The sequence below is a fragment of the Notolepis coatsorum genome (genome assembly GCF_963971535.1).
Source record: "Notolepis coatsorum genome assembly, chromosome: 14".
Taxonomy (NCBI): Eukaryota; Metazoa; Chordata; class Actinopteri; order Aulopiformes; family Paralepididae; genus Notolepis; species Notolepis coatsorum.
In genome coordinates, this window is record NC_140178.1 from 112472380 (window position 1) to 112487632 (window position 15253).

Genomic DNA, 15253 nt, shown 5'->3' on the forward strand with positions numbered 1-15253 from the left:
TACTCAGGAGCTGTAGAGAGCATCCTGACCGGAAACATCACTGCCTGGTATGGAAACAGCACGGCACAGGACAAGAAGGCCCTACAGAGAGTGGTGCGCTCAGCCGAGCGTACCACGGGTATTGCACTACCCCCCCTGCAGGTTCTATACAACAAGAGGTGCAAATCCAGAGCCTGCAGGATAATGAAAGACCCTCACCACCCCAATAACAGCCTGTTTCAGCTGCTGAGGTCAGGCAGACGCCTGCGAACCCCAGCTACTAGGACAGAGCGGCTTAGGCTCAGCTTCTTCCCCCAGGCCATCAGAGCCATGAACAATGAACATTGAGTGCTCAGAACATTGAACTATCCACACACAAGCACACATGAACACACACACGACACGCACACTGTGCACGCTCACACACGAGCAGCCACTTAACACTTTAACATGAGCGGGCACACACTCATGTCGCACACACGCACACTTATGGCCAAAGGAAAGGACACTTTAAATTAGAATAACAGGAACAGTGTATTGCACTACCAAAGCTAACTAGCATGTCCCATATGCTCTGTAAATAACTATGTACAGATACCGAGATGTCACTCCATGTTACCTGTTACCTGTTTACTGCACAATGTTGTTTTTTCATTTTGATTCTATTATATGTACCACTGTATTGCACATCGTTGCGGGCAAGACCACCCGCATTTCATTGTATACCTGTATGCCGTGACAATTAAAACTCTTGACTTGACTTGACAGACAGACAGACATGCACATAGCTCCAGTATATGCTACTCACCAGAGACAGGTGGACAAAAGTGATGGAGAGGGAGTGGAGACAGACAGACAGTTAGGCAGACAGACAGAAATCATGTCGATTAAAAAATAAAATGCTATCGTATTGCGATCCATATCTCTATTTTATTCATCTACATCATTTCATTGAGCTGTATTTACCACAACACAAGGACTCATTGTCCTCTGATGACATCACTGGAAGCCATATTCAAACTCATTAACTCTCAATAACTGTCTAACCAAATGAATATGTGCAACAAAACAGTTTAGATCCTTGTGAGATTATGTGCTAAATAAATCGGGTTGTTTTTCAGTCATGTGTCCCTTTAATTAATGGAGAAATATTATGCTTTGAACTTAATCGTGGAATTTAAACTTGCAGGGCGTTTGTTGTTGTTTTGTTTTGTAATTGGGGAGTATTTTGCGAATTAAGGCAACGGAGACTTCTATGTTATGTGTATCTGTATGTCATATATGTTATGATTAATTGAATTCAATCAATCAATCCTTTCATTGAGCGTTACAAGGGTGTTTATCAACCGGTGGGTGGCAGCAATGAGCACTCAGCCGTGCTGGTCTGCCGGATAATTAAACAAAGAAGAATACCGGACGTGACGTAGCCTTTAGCCGCGAGAGGCGTCTATTCTTATCCCAGAACGCGAACGCGGAAGCATTGAAGCAAACATGCGTTAGATGAATAGAGGCCCCCGCAGCGCGCTGAAGGTCCGCTTTTGAAAGAACGTCAGTTCCGAAGAGATTCTGTCGACAACGCTGCGGTTTTCTCTTGGTAACTATGTCTTTTATATTATATATACGGTATTCTCCTGGTAACATGTCTTTTATATTATATCCAAATGGTTCTTCTTTGCGTAGATGTCGTAGTAGCCACCGTGTATAATCGAACAATTAGTGTCACGTTGCTGCGACGTCAAGCAGTGGTTTTGGTTCAACTTGTTTTGGTTAAGCTGGGCAGTAACTTGTAGTGTAGCTTGCCCAGCTGCGTGATTACCAAACCTAGCCGCATTTCTCGGAGACGCTCTCTGATTGGCCGACGCCTGTTTCTACACTGGTTAAGCTTAGGCACTCTTCGAAGTTGGTTAAAAACATAGCCATTAACATTACATTACATAGGCCTACACACATCTTGCCATAGCGTTAGCAGTTTGTACAACACGACGCACGTTTTAACTATGGTAGCACTAGCCCCAGCTAATAGTCAACGAAATGTTACCGTAGCTACTAGCTAGCAGAGGAGGAAATGAGAGTCTGAGAGGCGGGGTGTTTAAAGACAATGATAGGCGTTTATTCAACATCCAAGAAGGCTAACATACAACTGTGTTTTACTAACTACAACCGGGACTATTGCTGCTTTTTCGTGCTGCTTGTTGATGTTATGAACTCCTCCTAAACTGATGGTCCCACACGCTAAAATGTCCGTGGGGACCCGCGCCAACCCATAGATAGTTCCAACTCACCGAATTACGTAATCCACCACAGACAGTTGCACTCAATATTTAAATAATGTTAGTCTAAATAAATGTAGACAGATAATGTACGTATTTTAAAAATAGAATGAACAGAGCAGTGTTGTTTTTAAACAGTACAGTGTGTGTGTTAGTTTGATGTATGTCAGTTCGGTCTTTGTGTGCCAAACATTATTTAAGGCTGTAAACACTTCCTCCTCATGGTAAAATGATGTGCCTGTTGTCAAACTGCCTAATTATTTCAGTTTTTGCATGACTACGTCCTTGAGAATAACTGAAAAGTTGGATTATTTTTAGGCTATATATATTTTATGCTGAATCTGGTATTTTTGGAGTTACATTTCTTTATTTTTTATATATAAAAAACAATATCGAACCGAAAACCCTGACCACAAAACCGAGGTACGTACCGAACCGTGGGTTTTGTGAACTGTCCCACCCCTAGTAGCTGAGCAGGTGAAGCCTGGGCCTGGCCTGATGGTGGTAGCTGAGCAGGTGAAGCCTGGGCCTGGCCTGATGGTGGTAGCTGAGCAGGTGAAGCCTGGGCCTGGCCTGATGGTGGTAGCTGAGCAGGTGAAGCCTGGGCCTGGACTGGTAGCTGAGGCTGCTGGAGCCAAGTAGTTTTCACATACAAGGAATTTGCTTTGGTCATTTTTGGTGCCACATTAGATAATAAAATAAAAAGGTGGAGTAAAATAAAATGAAATATGAACTAATATAATTATGATAGAAGCACAATATAATATCATTCTGAAAAAAAAAATAGGCCAGGGCTGTTCAACTGTAAAATAAAGAGGTGGAATACTCTTGCCAGGACCGCTCCATTATCATTCAAAGCGGCAGTAGAACTCATTCAGGTCGTTGGCTAGACTTGATTGATTGATTTGAAAAATGTACTTCCTCGTGTGATGTCACTTCAAATACGGCTACTGTTACAAAGGGTCAGATTAAACCGAATATATATATTTATTACTTGAGATATATTGTATAATATTTGTATATCGTCTGATATCCCTTGTATATTCTTTGTACATATACACGGAATATCCCTTTACCTAGGTACAGGCCAGACCATAATATTCGTTCTCCTATTTGACAGCGACCCCCTAGGCGCCAACGGCCATACCCCCAATGTCTAGTTCAAAGCCACCGCTAAGACATGTCTCAACATGCCCAGGTTTGCGCAGTAATACGAGACAGAAATAAGGTTGGCACTAGATTATTCACCTTACGTATAAATACGTCGCAGGTGGATACAGAGGCACTTAGCCTAAAAGTGACTTAACCTAAAACGAGTTGAAGCCTTCACCACGATACAGCGTGCTGTGAAGTGGGCCCTTTTTGCCCCTAAATAGAGCCTAGAGCCATATGAAATCCGTTTTATTATTTTCCAAATTCCATTTTATTTTTTCCCAAATTCAGTTTTTTCCGTTTTAATATTTCAGAATTCTGTATTTTGCTTTTTATGCTCATTTTACCATCAGAAATAGTGTCTAATAAGTGGGAATGAATAAATGTCTACAATTGAATATGACATAACAGTCCATTTAATGTTTTTAAGTGCTGCAACTCAGAAATACAGTTACATTTTACACAATACTTTTCAAATAATATTGTGACAAAATAAAAATACACATTTCAAGTGTAAACAATAGATACAGCTAGCTACTACTGACATTATCACAATGTCAGTAGCCTAGCTATATCTATTTTATTGTGATGAAATATAGTAATGCATAATTTAGGCACCTTTAGTTTAGTTTATTTCGTTTATAAAGGACAGTGTATAATGACAATCGTTTGCATTAAACAAATGGATTGCACCAGATTTAGCAAGAAGCTATCATTTCCATCTATAGTCCTATGTACTGTAAAACGTTTCATAGCTATTTAAGTTTATTTCGATTATAAAGGGCAGTGTATAATGACTCGTTTGCATTAAACAAATGGATGGGTGCACTAGATTTAGCAAGAAGCGATCATGTCCTAACGTTATAGCTATTTAATCACAATAGTGTCGCAAGTGTTTTTGTGGCTCCAGTCCACGGAACGTTGACAGAATTAGCAAAACACCTTATCGCCGGAGGCATAAAAGTCATTAGGATACTGCTCTGCTCTGAATTGAGGGCTTATTGGGGAATTTATTAGCTTCTTGACGATGTAAACACCGAAGCAGCGAGACGCTTGGGAGACTGCCTGTGTTGTGTGTAACCCGCTCTAGCGTCCGCCTCCCCGGTCGCGTGTGCACCAAGCGTTCCACCCAAAAACGGAATTTCAGTCCAGATTAGGCCAAATTCTGCAATATTCCACGTTTTGCAGTTGATTCCATTTTTATTGGTCAATTCCGCGATTCCGTCCGCGATTCCGTGAACACGGATTTCATATGGCTCTAATAGAGCCTTGAGTCCACGTGCGAATTGATAGCTAAAGTGTCAGAGTTTAACGCTGTATCGTCGAGTTCGACTTATTCTATTATAAAGTAATAGTCTATTATGTATAGTGTATCGTGCGGCTACCGTTCTACAGTGACCAGCATTACCACCGGTTCGTCGTACCGAGCTACTAGTGTGCTTATCCAGGCTGGGCGGCCTAACCTTGTGCCGCCATCCGAGGAGTCCTAGACGAGAACCGTGTGGATATGTACACTGGATAACCTACACCGACGAATGCAGAGCCTTTTCCGGCTGGATTATATTGCTTTGGTACTGTGGCTGCTGGAGCAGAGAACCGTCTACCCCACTGCTGTGTGGGATCTACCCTGTGAGGAGCACCGTCGAGCCCGCCTCTAGGACCCAGAGGCTGGCTAGCTTTCATCCATGCTGCAATGCATACCGGAGTATAGCTGTTGCTTTGTCTAAGGACCAAGGGATTATTGCACCGTCTCCTGTACCTGGAGTCTCTTTATTCCTCGTTGATCCAGACTTTTGCTCCCGACAATTCCTCTCCCCTGCTGGCTTACAACCGGAGGGAACCCCCTTAGTATCTCCAGCTGACCTACGAGTGTGCCTTATATAATTCTTATGCTACAGGTGGTATTAATTATCCCCATCGTAATATGCTCATGGACTTACGCTCTTGACCTATTTATGCATATTCTTCGCCATACAAGCGCGACCCTAATTCTCAATACTGTAATCTACTATTGCTGCTCTTCTAATAAATATTCTAAACAGGACTTTCTTTTTTAAGCTGTGTTATTGTGTGGGTGTTCACCATATATACCGTGTACTGTATGGCCAGTAATTAAAGTACATAACTAAGTAGTGGTTTAATGATACCATACTCTCAATACAGTCAGGGAATTGTACCCCTCAGTTACAGCTACCAAGACGCTCAAAAAGCAAAAGAGTCGAGTCGAGTAGGTAGTGGTACCATGCAGACTTGCAGTGGAAAAGCAGCATAAGAGAATACTTCATAATGTTTCATGCAATTAAAAATGTAATATAATATATATATATATATTTAGTACACATGATTTATTTATTTTAAATAACAGTGACCCTTTTCTTTTTTGATAAGAAATCCAGCCATTGTTTTTTTGTTTATTTTATTCCTGATCTTTGAGATCTTTAAATGTTCCCCAATAAGTATCACTTAGTTATCTTTTTCTGTGTCTTGCGTTGAAGTAAGATCTTGAAGAAACCTCAGTGTGTGATTCCTTTTATATCTCTGCATTGTCATCTTCCAGGCCCCACATCTGCTCGTCGCAAGGCCACCTCAGGTCACGATGAGCTCCCAGCGAAGACCCGTCCTGCACCCCAAGCCTCCCACCCTCGCCGCGGCCAGCGCCATCCCTGCGCTCGTAGTCAGCCCCACCACGTCTAACGTCGGACACCCGCTCAACACGCTCCTGGTGAAACCGCCCGTCCGCGGTCCTCCCCACACGACCCCTCAGCGGAGGAAGATGCACCGGCCGGCGTCTCACAGCCTCGCCGGAGGGAAGGGCGCCGCGGCCTCGCCGGGTAAGAACGGGACCGACTGTCGACTGCTCCTGGTGGAGAACGAACAGGCGCCCGGCTCCAGCTTGGCGACGCCCAGGGTTCGAAAGTGGACTGTGCGGATGCAGGAGAGCAGGATGCAGGAGAGCATGATGCAGGAGAGCAGGATGCAGGAGAGCAGGATGCAGGAGAGCAGGATGCAGGAGAGCCTGGACTTGGACGCGTCGTCGTCATCGCTCCCGACTCTCACCCCTCCGGCCAACCCGCTGCCCATCAAGCTGGTGCCCTCACATCTGGTCCTCATCAGCACCACGGGCGAGTCTCAGGAGGACTTCCTGCGGAGGGTGAAGAAGACTATGAAGGACATGGAGCTGACCCAGAGGAGAGCCTCAAACAACTGGAGGCCCATTCGACCCGCCGTCCAGGACCAGCTCCAGGGCATGGAGACACAGGTACAGGGGACTGGGACTGGTCTAGGACCAGCTCCAGGGCATGGAGACACAGGTACAGGGGACTGGGACTGTTCTAGGACCAGCTCCAGGGCATGGAAACACAGGTACAGGGGACTGGGACTGGTCTAGGACCAGCTCCAGGACATGGAGACACAGGTACAGGGGACTGGGACTGGTCTAGGACCAGCTCCAGGGCATGGATTGAATTACTGAAATAAAATAACTTTTCCACGATATTTTAATTTATCGAGCTGCACCTGTAGACGATGGACGTTGGCACTAGCTGTCTTAACTTACCTAATTAATACTCCAGTCTGCAAAAATACGACACTTGGTGCTAATTCACAGAGCTGTGTAAACACGGGTAGCCTAGCCAAGCTCTAGTGTGCTCTAGTAGCCTGTAAGCTTGCCGCTGTTTAACGTTAGCTAACGTTACATACAGCTTGTTGGAGGACACGCAGCCTCAACAACATATTAACTGAAATAGCGTTCGCTTAGCAAGCATTATCCATGAGTTTTCCAACATGTAAGCTAAAACGTACCCATGATCCGAGTAGCTGTCATCACGGTTCTTCCAGGGTGCTTGCTCGTGCATCACTGCTTTCTTCTTCTTTGTCATTAGTACACAGAATGCAGACATGGCAGACAAGGGAAATGATACTGCCCCAGCACTTCCTGTAGTGCATTTGCACATTTTTGAATGAATGTTACCGGCTCTCTGTTTTTTTTATACAACGCATCAACACTAAAATTCCGCACAGACGAATTTTTATGATCGACATCGTCGATTATGTCGACTAATCGTTGCAGCCCTACCTGACACCAGGCCACAAGTGTCATATCTCAGCTCCTGTTAGTACTAGATCCTTGTATAATATAACTTCTATTTTATTTGGTGCAACAGTGTATTTATTCAAACATTTCAAATAAATTCTTTCACAATAACATATTTCTCTCTCTCTCTGTCTACACAGACACCCGTTATGAAGTGATGCAAAGTACACATAGATTACTACAAAGTGTCCAGAGAGATAGAAAGAGATGAAGAGGGAGGAGGTAACGGGATCACAAGTCAGGCAGGACTTACGACCTTCACCTACAGACCAGGCTCACAAGACTCCAGCTAGCAGCAGCTACTGGGTTAAAAAAAAAGAAGGAAACAGTACTGACTGAGGCCCCTCCAGCACCAGTCTCTCAGTTAGTTACAGACTGAGGCCCCTCCAGCACCAGTCTCTCAGTTAGTTACAGACTGAGGCCCCTCCAGCACCAGTCTCTCAGTTAGTTACAGACTGAGGCCCCTCCAGCACCAGTCTCTCAGTTAGTTACAGACTGAGGCCCCTCCAGCACCAGTCTCTCAGTTAGTTACAGACCGAGGCCCCTCCAGCACCAGTCTCTCAGTTAGTTACAGACCGAGGCCCCTCCAGCACCAATCTCTCAGTTAGTTGGTACAGACTGAGGCCCCTCCAGCACCAGTCTCTCTGTTAGTTACAGACTGAGGCCCCTCCAGCACCAGTCTCTCTGTTAGTTACAGACTGAGGCCCCTCCAGCACCAGTCTCTCAGTTAGTTACAGACTGAGGCCCCTCCAGCACCAGTCTCTCAGTTAGTTGGTACAGACTGAGGCCCCTCCAGCACCAGTCTCTCAGTTAGTTACAGACTGAGGCCCCTCCGGCACCAGTCTCTCAGTTAGTTACAGACTGAGGCCCCTCCAGCACCAGTCTCTCAGTTAGTTACAGACTGAGGCCCCTCCAGCACCAGTCTCTCAGTTAGTTGCTGTGCCACAAGCAACAAGCCACCTCTACCAAGCCAGCAACCATCAGAATCAGAAAGGTGTTTATTGCCAAGTTTATGTTTATTAGGATCCTCATTAGTCATCACCAATGTGTTGACTATTCTTCCTGGGGTCCGCACAGATATACACATTAGCGCTGCAACTAACGATTATTTTGGTAATCGACTAATCTAACGATTATTTTTGTCATTCGATTAGTCGACTAATCTAACTTATTTTTGTCACACCCTCAATCTCTGCTTCCTGTGGGCATGGCTCCTTCTCCAATGCATGTTTTACCTCACATGCTCAAGTCTGCACACCTGTGAATGTCACCCTGTTGTCCAGTCCCTCTGCCTTAACAGTTAACTTAACTTAACATAACATGATGATCCCATAGCAAATTAAAACAATGACTCATGAAACATTTGAATTTGGATCTTAAGCAACTTTCAATCAAAAAGTATTTGAACAATACAACAATCACTCATAACAAGATAAATAAATTAAATAATACAAATTAAAGTGGAAGTGTTTAAATAACTAAAAAAAATATATATAGCAGACTTCTTAGCTTAACATCCCAGGGAACTAATGGGATAACTGGGATGTTGTTTGCTCCTGACAGGAGTCTCAAAGTCTGGGGTGATGGTAGACAAAGCAACTCTGAGGGCATGATAAATGTCCAATAGGCCTGCCGCAATAAATCGATTAATCGGCGCAATAATTAAAATGAATGCAATGATTTTGACGGGCGCGATTAATTGCTATTTGCGCGTTTGTTTTAATGAGGCGGAACCAGTACCCCTTGTCAGTCACTCTCCGTGTGGGGGGCCGCTGGCCTTACTACAGAGTACAGCACGGGAGCTCCGTGGGGCACTAGCAACGCCACATAGCTTAACTACATTTCTCAATAGTGTTGCTCCTTTTAACCAAGTAGTGTTCTTTGTAGTGTAGCTATTTTTAGACCCAAGTAGTTACTCGCTACTGCCCGGAGAAACTGGACTGCTAAATAAAGATTAAAGATCTAGCGTTGATGCTATCAACATTAGCTAAATAGCTAACAAACGAAATACAACGTATAGCATAGCTAGCTACAACACAGAATAACGTTAATACAATTACATGCATCATTGTTTACAATGAACGGGTGGGGCTAGTCAAAGGACTGGACACGGGGACAAGTTAAACATGAATTAATTTATTATAACAGGTAGTTTCGAGTCGTGCCTACGCACCACAGGGCTACTATTCTATTATATACGGCTTTGGCGCTTCATCCTCATCGTTGATTGCCTGTAGTAGCTGCATCTAACGTTAGTAGCTAACGTTAAAACTAACCTAAAGTTAGTTGTTCACCAACAATCTCAACATTTGTTTTATCATTAGCTCAAAAACACAGAACCGGACGAGACAAGTTGTCCGCTCAATACGTTCTGCTAGGATAATAACAACAATACTTCCGCTCCGGACAGGTGGGTGGGTTTCAAAATAAAAGTCTAAAACACCGGAAAAGATGTTTATTTTGTACAGCGTTTTCCTCCACGAGTACTCGAGTACATCATGTGATCAATCGATCTGGATTATTTTTGCCCATCCCTAGTTTATCCTGTGCTGAAGTCTCCATTCCAATAGAGATAGTATATATTTTGGTGTTTATTTGATTATTGTTTCACTGCCTTTTTATTTATTACATTTCCACAGTTTTGTCCTCATACTTTATTAACATTTTGTACATGGTACCGCAAGGTACATTAATAATAAATGTACATGTTAAAAGGATGATACAAAAAGCCAGACAGAGGGCTTGTTTCCAGTTTCAGTTTGTTTTATAATAAACAATCAAACTGAGAATTTTTTTATTTAGGATATTTAAAATATCTTCCAATGTTAAATAAAGGTTTATTGCACTTTGAAACGGTTTCCTTGCATTATTATGCTATTATTATATTAGTAAAAAAAATAAAACGGTTAATTGAAAACTTTTGGGAAATACATTTCTCAAAAAAAAAATCTCTCAAAACCGCAATAATATCGCTTATCGCAATATTTTCTGGGACAATTAATCGCCCAGCAAAATGTGTTATCGTGACAGGCCTAATGTCCAATCTGTTCCTCTGCTTTGTCTTCAGCTGGACCAGAGCTGAGAAGCCACTTTCACAAAGATGGATAGTGCAAAAAAAAAAAATATATATATATATTTCTTTTTTAATGACTAATAGACGCAAACATTCTGCGTCGACGAGTTTTTATGATCGACGTTGTCGACTAATCGTTGCAGCCCTAATACACATACAAATATGAAACATTCAGTATAAATCAGTCATATATCACATACATAATCAATAAAAAAAATAAAACAAAAGAAGGTCATAGGTGAATCCATTTCACCATACCTTTAAAACAAAAACAAAGTATACAGAAGAAGTTTGGATAACATGGCTGCAGCTACACTCATGCATGACATATATTGATTTCCTTCTGGATTATGGCTCCTTTAAGTTTATTTTGGAAACTGTCCTTGTTTTCCGTCCGTATGATATGTAACAGGATCCTATTTCAAATTTTCAATATTTTATGGCTCTATACATTGCAGTTTACTGAGCTTGTCATGCCTCAGAAAGGCAATCTCACCCCTCTCCCGGGCTTCCCTCAATTTAGGGAGTAGCTCTTTCCTTTTCATTCTGACTGCGTCAGTGTAATCTTCATGTAGATGTTCGTCCCTCTTAGATTTTTGGCTCTCTCCAAAACCGCTGATCTGTCCTTGAACCTCAAGAACTTCACCACTATGGGTCTGGGTCTGGTGTTGTGAGCGGCTGGCTGCCCAGTGAGCTCGCTCAATCTCAATGCCTCATTGAAGCTGGTAGCCTGGGGCTGGCCTGATTTTGGTGGTGGCCTGGTGGTGGTAATAATAATAATTATGCATTTTATTACTTTCAAAGCACCCAAGGTCGCCGTACAGGGTTAAAAACAAACATACAATTACACACCAGTAAAAACACAATATTACAGAGTTACACATAGGGGAGCAGTTATAATAAACTTAAAATGAAAGTGAATATGCCAGAATGAACAGATGATTCCCGTTTTGAGGTGGGGAAAAAAAGGTGGGGAGGTTGTCTATTGCACGGATGTCTTGTGGTAGGGAATGGACCTATCTCAAACCCTGCCCTCTTTTCTTGATCCTCCAATCACAGCTGTCGCTTACCTCGGACTTCCTCGTACAAACAAAGTTTGTCCGAGGTAAGCGACAGCTGTGATTGGAGGATCAAGAAAAGGGGCAGGGTTTGAGATACCGTACTTTTCGCACTATAAGCCGCACCTGACTATAAGCCGCAGCAGCTAAATTGAATGATGTGTACATATATAAGCCGCACTGGACTATAAGCCGCATGTGTTTTTAATGCTTAATTACCATATGTAAGGAGTGGAGCCTGCGGCTTCATTTGACTCAACACGGGAAACCTCACCCGGCTTGGGCGGTATAATATTTTTCATACCGTCATACCTTGCTGACATAATACCCCGGTATACGGTATATGACGGTATGACTTTCTTTTTCATCAGGGGGGGGGGGGGGGGGGCAACCCGTGTTACCAAGTAAACAAATCACGGTGCTACTATCGTTAGCTCTCAGAATGGTAGCCAGAAGCCCGCAGCATCTAGTGCTACTATCGTTAGCTCTCAGAATGCTAGTCAGTTAGCCTGCAGCACCGTAGTTAGGGATGGGAATCGAAAACCATCCTAATTGTCCGATGCCTGGAATCGCGTGCCTCCCGTGACTTTCGATTCCTTTATCGCTGCCAGGTTTTACCGACCGTTGCGCATTTCAAAACAATAACGTTAGCGTTAGCATGTAGCCTAGCCATGGCAGACTATTTGATTCCTTAAGGGCTCGAAATTGCCTGGGTTTTGGTCATATGCTCCCGAAATGCTCCCGCTGTTTGGCTACTTCTATGTGCAGTGAAAACTACTCGAATGCTTTATAACCCAGTCATTGATTTAGTTCAGGGTAATCTAAGATTAGCCGCGGAGCTAACGTGAGCTAACGCTAGTTAATCAAGCTCACAGAGATAGATAAACAGCTGACAGCGGATAGTACAGGTACAAATACAATAAAAAAGCGGGTGGGGGCTGTTGTGTAAACCTTGTACTCTTTAGTTCACATATAATAAGAGACGGATTATTTGCTTGCTCCACCAGTGCACAACAACACACACCAACTCTCGTTACCACAACGCTTTCAGGCCTGTACACTGCGATGATATGATCGCAAATTGCCCCCTAATTTGGTCCGTGCGAGTTTAAAATAATATCTGGGGGCAAGCTTGCGAGTGGTGATTTCAACCCTTCATTCGCATTTCACTCCTAAATTAATCCATACAAATTGTAGTAAAACATTAGCCTACAACCAGGGCTGTACAGTGCAATATAATGTTGCGGTTGTAATTTCATTAGACAGACCAGCGCGGACCTTTAATAACATGCAATTTAATTGACACGAGCAATGAGCTAACGGTAGCTGCTAACCAAGGTATCCATTAGGATTATGCTAAGCTAACTAGCGATCTCTGCTAACCCTGGAAAACGGTCAAAGCGGACTCCACAAGACTAGTTCCATTCGTGAGGAAAGGGGGTGGGTTATATATTGACAACGCTTGACAACAGAAGTTTAAACATAACTTCATATTTATTGGTTATTCATTTCTGTATATCATTGAATTTCCATCTCCGTGTGTCTCCATCTCCATCTCTTCCTGTTTACATTCGAGTGTGACGTCATCACCTACGGCAGCTTAGACGATCAAAACGCGAACCTAGAACAAAACCCGAAGGGGGGGGCTGGCTCTCTTGTTCGTTCTCGCCCCCTCTCTCTCTCTCTCTCTCGCTCTCTCTCTACATTCAATGATTTAAAGTAGCCAAATGTTACACACAGTATAAATACTAACTGGATAGTTGATGACATAAACATTTAATTTCATTATCTGAAATATTCTAAAATCATTAAGTCTGTGTGATTATTATTTTCTCACAGTAGTGTGTGTATATATATATATATGTGTGTGTGTGTGTGTTTGGCTAAAGTGGATAGAAAACACAGTACTGTGTAAAAGGCACCCAAGAGTTTTTATATAAATTGTCTTTAGTGTGTCAGTAGACTACTCTTAGTACATTTTCATTAAATTATTTTTTAAAGCATCTTCATGGTTTAATAATGCAAACATATGTTGCAGGGACTTATTATAATCATCATATTGGCGTGACTATGCATCAAAGGGTTAAATTAAGTGCTTTAGAGGAAATCTCTAAATATCACGATATCATTTAGAGGCCATATCGCCCAGCCCTACTATAATGGTAAAATAGTTATTTAAAAATGTGCCCCTAAAATTTTTTCTTTGCCCCTAAATTTATCATTTAGGGGCAAGTGTGCCCCTAGTGAAAAAGCTTAGCGTACAGCCCTGGCTTTACGGTATTTTCACAGCACTGTCGCAACATTACCGTAAAACGTGAACACTGTTGTGATCCACTCGCTCCACTAGTGAGGACTGGTCTCGCCCTCTGCTGGCGCGTGTGTGCACTACACTCAAAACTCTGTTTCACTGTAATAGAAACTGAAGCGCATCTGTGATTTTGACGGTATTGATTTTCAATACTGTCGGGATTTCTAAATACCCTGGTATACCGTAATACCATCATACCGCCCAAGCCTACTCTGGATCCCATGGTAGTCAGACGGGAAGGGGGAGTGATAAGTTGGAAGGAAGAGGAGGATCTGAGTGACCGAGAGGGAGTGTAGGACTGGAGAAGTTCTGTGAGATAAGGAGGGACTAGGTTATGGAGGGCCTTGAAGGTGAGTAGTAATCCTTTGTAGTCAGTGCGTGACTTAACAGGCAGCCAGTGGAGTTGGTGGAGAACAGGAGTGATGTGGTTGGTGGAGGGAGTTCTAGTGATGATGCAGTTTTGGACTAGTTGGAGTTTATAGAGGTACTTGTGTGGGAGACCAATAAGGAGGAGTTACAGTAATCCAGGCGGGATGTGACCAAGGCGTGAACAAGAGTAGCGGTGCTGGTAGGTGTAAGTGAGGGGCGGAGACGATTGATGTTGCATAGGTGGAAGTAAGCAGACTGTGATGTTATTTATGTGAGATTTGAATGACTGTGTGCTATCAAGGATGACACCCAGACTCTTAACCTGAGGGGAAGGGAAGACTGTAGAGTTGTCAATGGTGAGGGGAAAACTGTGGGATTTGGCTATGGTAGATTTTGAACCAATGAGTTTATCACTGTTTAGTTTTAGGTAGTTGACTGTGAACCATAAATCTATTTCTTGTAAACATTCAGTAAGGGAAGTGGTAGCTGGTAGCCTGATGGTGGTAGCTGAGCAGGTGAAGCCTGGGCCTGGCCTGATGGTGGTAGCTGAGCAGGTGAAGCCTGGGCCTGGCCTGATGGTGGTAGCTGAGCAGGTGAAGCCTGGGCCTGGACTGGTAGCTGAGGCTGCTGGAGCCAAGTAGTTTTCACATACAAGGAATTTGCTTTGGTCATTTTTGGTGCCACATTAGATAATAAAATAAAAAGGTGGAGTAAAATGAAATATGAACTAAGATAATTATGATAGAAGCACAATATAATATCATTCTGAAAAAAAAAATAGGCCAGGGCTGTTCAACTGTAAAATAAAGAGGTGGAATACTCTTGTCAGGACCGCTCCATTATCGTTCAAAGCGGCAGTAGAACTCATTCAGGTCGTTGGCTAGACTTGATTGATTTGAAAAATGTACTTCCTCGTGTGACGTCACTTCAAATACGGCTACAAAGACGCTC

General features: G+C 43.1%; 1 protein-coding gene across 1 annotated transcript in view; it reads left to right on the top strand.

The window, feature by feature from the left end:
• Positions 1 to 1451: 1451 nt before the first annotated feature.
• The window catches only part of LOC311240718 (uncharacterized protein), a gene marked incomplete at its 3' end in the record, with an annotated part of 57234 nt that continues 43432 nt past the window's right edge, over positions 1452 to 15253 (top strand). Inside the window, exons 1-2 of the mRNA XM_084329292.1 lie at positions 1452 to 1573; positions 5959 to 6660. Coding sequence (XP_084185418.1) covers positions 5998 to 6660 — 663 coding nt within the window. The 5' untranslated portion in view covers positions 1452 to 1573; positions 5959 to 5997. The remainder of the gene's footprint in view (positions 1574 to 5958; positions 6661 to 15253) is intronic.